This window comes from the organism of the source record quoted next, unplaced genomic scaffold (assembly GCF_019419815.1).
Source record: "Pyrus x bretschneideri cultivar Hongxiangsu unplaced genomic scaffold, Pyrus_bretschneideri_v1 Contig67, whole genome shotgun sequence".
NCBI classification, from domain to species: domain Eukaryota; kingdom Viridiplantae; phylum Streptophyta; class Magnoliopsida; order Rosales; family Rosaceae; genus Pyrus; species Pyrus x bretschneideri.
Window position 1 is genome coordinate 498,820 of NW_025999806.1, and position 11,090 is coordinate 509,909.

General features: G+C 38.1%; 1 protein-coding gene across 1 annotated transcript; it reads left to right on the forward strand.

Moving 5' to 3' along the window:
- The first annotated feature begins 3,446 nt into the window (after nucleotides 1-3,446).
- LOC103962847 (aluminum-activated malate transporter 2-like) lies at nucleotides 3,447-5,645 on the forward strand. Its single transcript, XM_009375618.2, has 6 exons — nucleotides 3,447-3,705; nucleotides 3,797-3,937; nucleotides 4,040-4,312; nucleotides 4,727-4,839; nucleotides 4,935-5,078; nucleotides 5,157-5,645. The coding sequence occupies exons 1-6, from the start codon at nucleotides 3,447-3,449 to the stop codon at nucleotides 5,643-5,645; spliced, it is 1,419 nt and encodes a 472-aa protein (XP_009373893.2).
- The last annotated feature ends 5,445 nt before the right edge of the window (nucleotides 5,646-11,090 follow it).

Below are 11,090 nucleotides of genomic sequence, written 5' to 3' on the forward strand. Positions count from 1 at the left end.
ACATACATCACCTTTGAATACTTATGTCCGTACAGTCTGGTATCAATTCGACGTGCTAATACTCTCACAAATATAATCACTGTGACCGAATCTGGCACCGACGATTTGTGAACTTCGCAGAACTAGCAACCTTGTCTTCAGGCTTGAGAATCCAAAAGCCAAGATTTGTTCCTTCCTCGGCCACAATCGCAAGATAAAGAAGTCAGCAACTTGCTTAACACAACATCAACAAATTTTACTCCTCGGCCGAGCTCGGCCAACGAGTTGGCATGCCCCGCATTCAATCGAAGGACGTAGTAAGCTTATTAGTTACTCGGCCTGCGCGCCACGTAGGCTTTGTAATTTTTAGGGTCAACAACTTGCAACGTGATGCCATGATAAGTTTATTCCTGGTCCGGATTGCGTGTTCATTTCCAGTGAATCTTAAGCAAAAGTTCTTTGGAAATATGGTCATCAGCATGTGATCGGAAATACTTTTTGAATCCTTTTGTTAGACCCTATGCGTCAGACCTAAGTGTTTTTTATCAGACTACCATGGTTGGCTTGAACAAACCATTTCCGTGTATCAAAGCTTCGTTGGAATAAAATTCCTCTTGGGGTTTACCTAGTCCGGATACCCCCTACGAACCTGTTGACATAAGATGTCAATATAAGGAATCTTAAACAAATATAGAGCTATGGAGGCAATTTATTCGGATTAATTCTCGGGTGTTCGACTATGGAGGCAATCCATATCTACGGAGATTGATGAAACGATACAAAGATATGCAAAAGGATTTGCCCTTGGTCTTTAAAGATTTGAAAAAAAGCATATGATAGTGTCCCAAGAGAAAATTCTTTTAGAATTCTAGAGAAGAAAGAAGTATGAGTAGCATAATCCAAGGAGTAAAGAATATGTATGATGGAGCGAGGACTGTAGTAAGACCTCATGAAGGACAAACCGAAAGCTTTCTCATAACCATAGGGTTGCACCATGGCTCATCTTTAGGTCCTTATCTTTTGCATTGGTCATGGATGAGTTAATGAGACATAATTAAGATGATTTTTCTTGGTGTATAAGTTTCACAAATAATATAGTGTTGATAGATAAAACTTATGAGTGAGTAACGCGAAGATTAACCTTTGGCAGAATGTGTTAAAATCTAAAGGTCTTTGTCTAAGTAGGTCAGAGACAAAGTCTATGGAGTGCAAGTCCAGTGGGAATAGGGGTCCTAATGAGATAGGGGTGAGAATTGAAGATCAAGAAGTACTAAAGAGAGAACGTTTTTGTTATCTTGGATCTATCATGCAAAATAACGAAGAATTGGATGAAGATCTTAACCATTATATACAAGCTGAAGGATGAAGTGGAATAGTGCATTGGGTGTGTTGTGCAATTGCATATACGACTACAGCTCAAGGAAATTTTTTATAGAAGGGCAATAAGGCCAATAATGCTTTAGCACATGCAAAAAATGTTGGGGCCAAGCATCAAACGTGCAAAAAATAAGTGTATTCGATATGAGAATACTTCGTTGGATGTGTAGGCACACAAAAAAAGGACATGATTAGGAACAAAGATATCTGAGGTAAAGTAAGAGTGATCGCAATTGAAGATAAGATTAGAGAAAATTAATCAGTTAAGGTGGCTTGGACATGTGAAATGAAAAGGTACAGATGTTCTGGTTAGAAAATGCGATTATTAGATGATTAGACAAAAGAGGTAGAGGAAGACCTAAGAAGACTTGGAAAGAAACTTTAAGAAAAGACATGGAGTACTTGAAGCTAACGAAAGACTGAGTGTAATTACGTTATGGGATTCATATAGCCAACCCCACTTAGTAAGATAAGACTTTGTTGTTGTTTTTGTTTTTAAACAAAATATTATGAAATTAAGCTAAATGACAGCTTGAATCATGATCGATTATTATGTCAAATTATTTTTTCTTTGTCATGCTGTGTCTTAGAACACACATGGGCAGATACTAGATAGATTTGAAGCATGCATAAAACAGCCAGTAAGTTGAAAGTCGAGTACTAATTTAGATGGAACAAAGCCATGCATAAAAATATTATACATAATAGAGAAGTCGGTGTTTTTGTGTGTGTGGCTTTTTAGCTTAGTACAGTGTACGCTCAAATGGAAAACGGAAGCTTAAGAACAAAAACATAAAGAACGACAAAGTATCTCGAACCTTTTTCATAATTTTTATTCTAGAATACTATTATTATTATTCTTGAATACTACCAGCAGAACACCTCTCTTTTTCCTCTACCTTCTTTTAGTTAATTAGAAAAACATATATAATGTTTGTCCAAATAAAGAGGAGTAGAAAAGAAGAAAGCATATTTATGGAATTATTTTTTACAAGTGCCACTGCAAAGTAGAGATCAATATTGCTACTATTTTCAGAACGCACGCATTTTAATTATATATTGTTCAGTCACTTACCAAGTAGTAAGAGAATAGCCTTATAAAAGGTTTTTTTTTCTTTTTTTCTTTTTAAGCTTCTTTGAACAGATGTTTTTTTTTTATTAAACTTGTTTTTATTAATATCTTATGTTTTTCATGAAATTAAATATTTCCTAATGAATAATGTTTTTAATTATACATATACGCAAGTGCACGTATTGGAAGGTACCATAGATATATCACCGTTTCGCTGACGGTGGTCAACAGTTTCAATCAGTAATGTACAGAAACCCAATCGCAGAAAGTTACAAGCTTCTGCATAACGATTCATTGCGAATAATAAAATAAAATACAACATACTAACCTAGCTAGCTAATTCACAGGGGATCTAAAGATATGGGCATGCATGCTGTAACACGTAGATGCATAGCCAGCCTTGTTTGACCGTTTGCCCTCTGCAGTCTCAACCACAGAAATAAAGCCGTCAGGTTTTCTTGTTGCCAGACACGTGCACTGTGCTAATGTATATTGTAATGCTCCAAAATTGGCTTCATAAGACAGCGTAGAAAAATTTATTCATAATTACATTTGGAAAAAAAGCACAGTCGATCTCCATTTTTGAGAAACAATTTTCGTCCATTCATTTCTTCAAGCTTTGCGCTCGAACTTGAGGGCAAAGAGAGGAACATAGTATTGTTGCAAACTTAGATAAACGGTCAAATCCAAATGTCGAAAATAAATGCTAAATTCTTCCTATTTTTTTATATACAAGAGATATTTTAAAATCAACATGAGGAAAATTCATATGTAAACGAGAAGCACACTAATTTAATTAACTGACTTGACTCACAACTGATGCTTTAAAATATGATTTGATAAGTATATTTTAAGTCACCGTCCAACATGGTTTACTTATAAATAAACATCTTCGCTTTGTCAGAACTCACTCCACAAGACATCCTCACCATCCAATTAATTTGCTCCTTAGCTTACCGTCTTCTTTCTCCTGCAGCTCCCGTCCTGGTATTTTTTCCCTCCATAGAAATATTGAAACATGGTATCTTCAAATCATGAGAATGCTAAACAATCCCCAGCCTTGCCCAAAAGACAAAGGGGAAAAATAGTTGGATTTGCCTTGAGGCTGAAGGAACTAGGAAAGGATGACCCAAGAAAGATTATTCATTCTTTTAAAGTGGGACTAGCTCTCACTTTGGTGTCACTCTTCTACTATTTTAAACCACTCTATGAAGGTTTTGGTCTTGCTGCAATGTGGGCTATTCTAACTGTTGTGGTTGTGTTTGAATTTTCTGTTGGTAAGCAACTTCTGTAAGCTCTCAAAATTTAATGAATTTATTTGCGTCTAATTTCTAATATTTGCTAATTATGCTATTTAAACAATTTCAGGAGCAACACTAGGAAGAGGTTTGAATAGAATGTTGGCAACTTTAACAGCTGGTGCTCTTGGCATTGGGGCTCATCGCTTAGCAACTCTTTCTGGAGAAACAGGGGAGCCTATACTAGTTGCTCTCTTTGTTTTTATAATAGGTAATTATATAATACGATCAGAAACAAGAGTTAGAAAATTAATTGTCTTACTAATTATGTAAATCAACATATTAAATATATCATATTGTAATTTCTTTGCAGCTGGAATAGTGACATTCCTGAGATTCATTCCCCAAATTAAGGCAAGGTATGATTATGGGATGTTGATATTCATATTGACATTCTGCTTGATTTCGGTGTCTGGTTATCGGGATGAAGAGGTGATAGAAATGGGATTTGAGAGGCTATCGACGGTAGTCCTTGGAAGCTGTGCTTCTGTAGTTGTATGCACTTTCATACGTCCGGTATGGATTGGGGTGGATCTTCACAATCAGATTGCTACCAACATCGAAAAGCTTGGGATTTTCTTAGAGGGTACGTACTTTAGGATGTATATATATACTTAAACATAACAGCGGTATTATGCTGCCTGTATGAAGACTAATGTTCTTATAAGCTAGATGTAAAAGTCATCAATTCCTGCAAAGGTTATTGGAGGTGATTTCACTGCAAAAAATAAAAATAAAAAAATAACAGTTGCACTTGGAACCTAACCTAGTAACACGGAATTTAACCGTAAAGAACCTTAGCAGAAATATATTTTGTTCCCTTTTTATAGGCAAGTTTTGTGCATCCTAGTATGAGGAAAAACAAATATCTATGACAAACACATGCACAATTGGATTACTATTTGCCTATCATGTGAAAATTTACGTACTTTGATTTTTCTTTTTATTACTACTACCACGAACCATCAGAACTTAACCAGTTAAAACTAATTATTTGCAGGATTTGGAGATGAATACTTTAAAATATCGGAGGATGGACAGCCTATAAACAAGTCATCATCTCTTCAGCGATATAAATCTGTTCTAACTTCAGGTAGCAAGGAAGAAAGTATGGTGAGAATTATACATCTTTCTCGTCTTCTATAACTTTATTACCTGGAAAATTATGCTTGAATTCCACTCTGAGTTGTTTGATTTCTATTGTCCAGGCCAATTTGGCAAGATGGGAACCATGCCACGGAAAGTTCAGATTTCGTCATCCATGGAATGAGTACCTGAAAGTTGGGAACGTAACTCGCCAATGCGCTTTCAAAATTGAATCTCTCAACAACTACCTGACCTCTGAGATCCAAGTATGACAATAAATGTATGTATGCATTTTAATACAAATTTATTAGGCCTATTATAACTTGTCTTTGTTAATCTTACAGTCACCGCCAGAAGTTCGAAATATAATTAAAGGAGAATGCACAGTTATTAGCTCAGAATGTGGGAAAGCATTGAAGGAACTAGCATCTGCGATCCGAAAAATGATTGAATCATCAGCAGCAGAACCTCATATTTCGAACTCAAAAGCAGCAGCTGAAAAACTCAAATCTGTAATCAGATCAAGTTTTTCTAAACATGGAGATTACCTAGAGATAATACAAGCAGGAGCAGTAGCTTCTCTACTGTTTGAAGTTGTCAAATGTACAGAGGAAGTTGCTGATGCTGCTCAAAAACTAGCATCCCAAGCACATTTTAAGAATGCTAAGCCTAGAGTAACCTCAGAGAAGCAAGAATTATCTTCACAGGAAGCGGTAAAGCAAGTATCAGGCATCAATGCGGCACATCATGTTATAACGATAAATTCGTCTCAAAGTTTACCCGGAAGTGAGAATTCGTCCCCACCAGTACTGGCTCCAAGAATTGAATTGTAGACTTTGGGATGAGTAGTTTTTAGTTCTCTGTCAAGAAATGAATTGATAGATGTGCTTGTACTCGTCATATGTATTTTTTTCTCCCCTTTAGGCATTAGCATGCATATATACTGTTAGGGAGTTCATGTGTTGCCTTTCACCTAGAGCTTCCTCTTGAAGCTCAGAGGTTTGAGCAGTTTATATTTGTACTTGCTGCAAATAATGAATGGCCTTACTCAAAACAGAAACGCCTCTCTTGTCTTGTTTCATAATTCACAATTCGAATCATTCTCCACTGGATGGATACAGGAATTAGTTTAGTTTATAAATATGATTAGATAGTTCGATCACCTTTGATTCATACACTAATGCTACAATTTACTCAACCAGAAATATATGAACTGATGTAGAATAGATGGCCGAGTGGATTAAAGATGAAATGGATCGAAGGAAGGCAAAAGGACGCAACGGAAATTTACAAATTTGGCATCTGAGCTCCGTTTTGGGCCCATGATACCTTACCAAAAAGAGCACAACATCTTGGTTCAAACTCTTTGCTTCTTTGTGACATGGATTTTAGCCATCCGAGGTCTTTTAGACTTCCAGAACCACAATTTAAAGTTTGTAATAATAATCGGACTTTTCGGTTAACTTATGATTTTCATCTTTACATTTCCTAATACTTCTTTTACATTCCCTAAGACCCCACGAACTTATCAAGGGTTGAGTTAAGTCTATTTAAGCCTTATGGATACTATTGTAATCATCAATTCATAATTAGTCAATTATCTTTTTGGATTTTCTCTCATACTCTGGTGGATTCTAGAAAACTTGGTTCTTTGAGGGCATACGTTTTTAACCCTCTACGCTCGTGTTGTGTCAATTGGTACCAGAGTGGGCTTCTCCCATCTTGGCATCGTTCATTCTATCTGCGGGTGATCGTGATCCTGTTGCCCCCATCACTAGAGTGGACATGTACACTCAAAATGCGCAGATTGAAAACTTGACTAATCAACTTGGGGAACTTTGTGTGATGTTGCTTTCAGCCCCTGGGCCAAATAACCGAAGGGTTACCAAGGCAATATTTAGGGAGGTCAGAGGCCTCGCATCCAAGAAAGCGAATCAGAGTCCAAAAAAGAAGTTGTCGACATGCTATTCATATCATATTTTTATATCATTTTAGGTGGCATCTGATGTGGACAGCCACATCATTTGAAAAATTTGCAAAACCCGAAGAAAGGAATAAGAAAGACTCCTCGTATACCACAATCATCATTTAATTAATTAGTTTTTCTTAATTGTTAATTTATTAAATAGTGAATTAAATTTAAAAATCTGATTAATTCAAATGATGTGGTTGTCCACATCAAATGCCACCTAAGGTGGTATGAAAATGTGATACAAAAACATAGTATGAATAACATTATTCATTCAAATAATCAAAACCGCAACTACTTTGATTATTTTCGGATTAAAGACAATATTCTGAATTTCACGGAGAATTTGAAGATCAAAGATTTCTTAAATTGACTAGTAGAAGTAGAGAGATTCTTTGAAGTCATGGAAATTCCTAAGACAACAATGGTGAAGATGGTTGCCTTCTGCTCAAAGTAACAACTGCTGTTTGGTGAGACCAATTGCAGAACATCCACAAGAGGCAAATGAAGAATAGGGTTCGAACATGGAGAAAGATGAAGCAGCTCCTGATGGATTATACAGATGATTTCATGCGACTTGCTAAATATAATCATTTGACGGAGACAGAAAACCAAAAGGTTACAAGGTATGTGAATGGGCTAAAATTCTCCATTCAGGAGAAGATTGGATTGCAGAATATGTAGGCTTTGCAAGAAGCCATTAACATGGCTTTGAGGGCAGAATTAATGGAAAAGGAGAGGCGTCAGACTTCTTTTCGAAGAAATGTGTCCAAATATTCTGAAGCCCCTATTGTCTCATATGTAGATAAGGGGAAACTTGGGGCGCATAGTTCTAGACGATCAAAAATATCAAATTTTCCTTATCAAGCATCCAATGAAAGAATTATCAAAACTTTCAATAGAGAGGATAATAGAAACCAAACCCAAAGGCAGACATTTGTTATCGGTGTAACAAATCAGGGCTCGGTCCAACGTCTGTCCCAAATGCCGGCAAGCTAACTTGGTGGAGGCTGACGTGAATAATGATGAAGAATAAGAAGAGGAAGTTGTTGATGATGACTATGCAGGGGCAGAGTTCATAACTGAAGAAGGAATGGAACGCCTCAAGGCCTATACTGAAGGGCAAATTGTTAATGATAACTAGCACTTTGTTAGTTTTGATTGTGAGCCTCAAGTCCTATACTTAAGGCCCCACAAAGGCATCTTTCAAACTAACTACAAAACTCTCATTGCAACAAATCAATAAGTGAAAGCAAGCCCTATAATTCATCCAAAGTGCCAAACCCCTGGGGAGCTGTGCGAGGGAAATCTTGCCTCGAACATAGTTTTGGCACGTTCGGTGGGACCTTGATAGTCTTGTATGCCAAGAAGAAGAAGCAAACTTTCAGGTGGAACATAGAGTATGGGCCACCCTATTATCTAACAAGATTAGACATAGCAGATCGCCCGGAAGATTTTCCCTCCCTATGAGGCCCTGCAATTCTGGAGGGCCTAACTTCTTCTGAGAAGTCAAGTGGAAAAGTTACAAATGAAGACTTGCAAGCTACTTTGGTACAAGTACTGAAAAACATGGAGAAGATTTCTTTGGAGACTAGAGGAAAGGTTAGCAAACTTTGTTCGTTAACAGGTAGTCTGCAAAGGAGACTGGAGTTGGAGTACTCTACCCCAAAGGATGGTTGCGCTAGGGAAATGATGAGAGAGGCAAGTCCTGAGAAAGAGCTAGTGATTCCTTTATTTCGTTTGCTCGAGGAAAAGAAAGATATGGGGAAGAAGAAAGATGAGCCTGGAACTAGTCAGCCTGAAGTGGAAAAAATCCAGGAAACAAGTATGCCCGACCCTTTATTAATCCCACTACATAGTAGGGGGAGATTGTGTTAGATGGAAGGAAGTTTGGAATGACTCAGCAAGTAGGATAGCCTAATGGAAAAGGTGTGCCCACAGTTGCGGGCAAGCCCCCTCCTTATAGGCCATCACCGTTGGCTAATAAGGGAGGGGAGGCCAAATGGAGATAGCTAGAACCTCAGAATGAAGCTTTCTCGGGCAATGAGCGTAGCCCGAAGTGGGGACTTCTTTACACCTCACATAATAATGCAGCTAACCAGCAACTTAGAAATGAGTTAGTAAAGCTGAGAAGGATGGTGATCTAAAATGCCCAACCATAGGTTTGCCCGATGTTCAGGATCACCTACCAGAAGCCCTACCTGGAGTATATTGATGAGTAGAACTCCTTTCCCTTTAACTTCAAGATGCCCACATTCCCAACCTTCAGTAGGGAGGACTATAATGTGTCCTTTATAGACCACATTTTCAAGTTTTCTAACTACTGTGTGGCGTTTGAAGACAATCCTAATTACAAGTTTAGGTCGTTTAGGAATTCGTTGGTCCGCTTAGCATCTCAGCGGTACTCTCTGTTACCCCTTAATTCCATTGCCAACTGGGGGCAAATGGTGATGACTTTTCACAAGCAGTTTTATAGGGTAGAGACCGAGATGACTATTAATGATTTAGTGGAAGTGAAGCAATATGAGCACGAGTCGACTAAAGACTTCATGATGAGGTTTAGGAAGACAAGGATGAGATGCCAGTTCCCTATCAACCATGCTCAGCTTATATCTATTTCTCATAAAGCTTTGAGATTACCATTGAGAAAGAAGTTCTATGATGTGCACTTTAATGAGTTGTAAAAGCCGGTAATAGTTGCTACCAACTATAAGAAGTTGTTAACTAAGGAGCAACAAGTAAAGCATTCATCGAAAGTGCCCTCTTTCTACAAGAACAAAGCTGCAATACACCAGTTGGAGTTCAAAGGTCCTGAGTCGGGAGAAAATGACAGCAATATAGGAAAAGCAATTGACTTGTTTACAGCCGAAATGACCACTTCTTTCAAACCTTTGATAGTGAAAGGATTGGTCCAGCCTGTCAAGGACCAGAAAGTTGTCATGAATGATGGAGGGTTTGTGCCTATGAAGCCCCCGAAGTACTAGACCCATTCTTTTAATCTGACCAAGGCAACTGGCATTTATGAGAACTTGGTGAGGGCTAAGGTGATCTTGCTCGACACCACAAAAAAGATGCCCAAACTAGAAGAGTTAAAAGGAAAAAAGTATTGTAAACTCCACTACATCTTTAATCATTCCATAGCCAGTTGTGTATAGTTTAGGGACTGGATATAGGACCTCATAGTCAAAGGAAAGCTATTGTTGGAGAAACCCCAAGTAAATATGGTGATTGATACAGATCATTTCCAAGAAGCCCCAATCAACATGATCAACCTTAATTGGGTTGAGAAAAGAAAAGCAAAGGCTACGTGGGAGGTGAAGGGAGAAAGAAAGCAAGCAGCCAAATCTACAGAAAAAGTTAAAGGGTTGCCCGACAAACCCAAAGCGGCTGTAATCAAGGGAGTGGTATTATGCAGTAAGTGCCAATGTGAATGTAAGTTGGAGGCACCAATATGAGGCGCCATTATTGATCAAAAGTTGATTAGAAGAAAAGAAATAGAAGAACAAGAGGCTCGCAGGAGTGTTATTCGGGCAGCAGAGAAGGAAACTTCCAAGAATGTGTTCCAAAGATTAGGAAGGGATTCTAAACCTAAAGGTCTTTCTGAGGTATTCAGGAACTATGAGGCCTCTGAAGAAGCTGAGGACAAAGAAGCTAAGGTGCCAAGATGGATAGAAGTGAAACCTCCCCAGCTAAGTTATCACAGTAGTGCAAGGTAAGGATAGAGAGAGAGAACCATAAACCTAGTACCCCCAGTTACTAACAAAGATTCGGCCCGACTCAGCCAAAAATGGTATGTGATTGGCAAAGATGGAAAACCTGTTAAAGAAATGAGGGCATCTATGATCAGAAGGGTTCAAAGATAGCATAAAGCTCATATGAACTCATTGAAAATTCCCACCATTTTAGAAGTTTCAGGCAATGTTAAGTTTGAGGAGGTTACACAAGGTGGAAGAAGACAACTCTAATGGAAGAGCAAAAATGAGATAGAAATAGCTAATAACAAGATGAAGGGTGAAGGCCCCAGTGTTGAGAAGAGCTTAGGAGAGTGTAGTGATGATGCCTACACCAGGTTGGAGACCTGAACCTCTCTGTTTTGGCACTATTTCCCCTGAGAGGGGGATGCCTTCACCTATATTAGAAGATGCACCCTGTGAAGTCTCGAAGGAGTTGCTTAGTTTTAATATAGTAATAGATGAGAAGGTGCTCGAGCTAATGCTACCAGAAGACGCACAGGCATTAATGGATAAGTTTGTATGTCAAATTGGATAAAAGAAAGAAGAAGTACTTGGACCCAGCAACTTCCACATAA

Coding starts and splice junctions, on each gene's coding strand:
- LOC103962847 (XM_009375618.2), top strand. CDS start 3,447: ATGGTATCTTCAAATCATGAGAATGCTAAACAATCCCCAGCCTTGCCC. Junction 3,706..3,796: donor TGTGTTTGAATTTTCTGTTG/GTAAGCAACTTC, acceptor AAACAATTTCAG/GAGCAACACTAGGAAGAGGT. Junction 4,313..4,726: donor GCTTGGGATTTTCTTAGAGG/GTACGTACTTTA, acceptor AATTATTTGCAG/GATTTGGAGATGAATACTTT.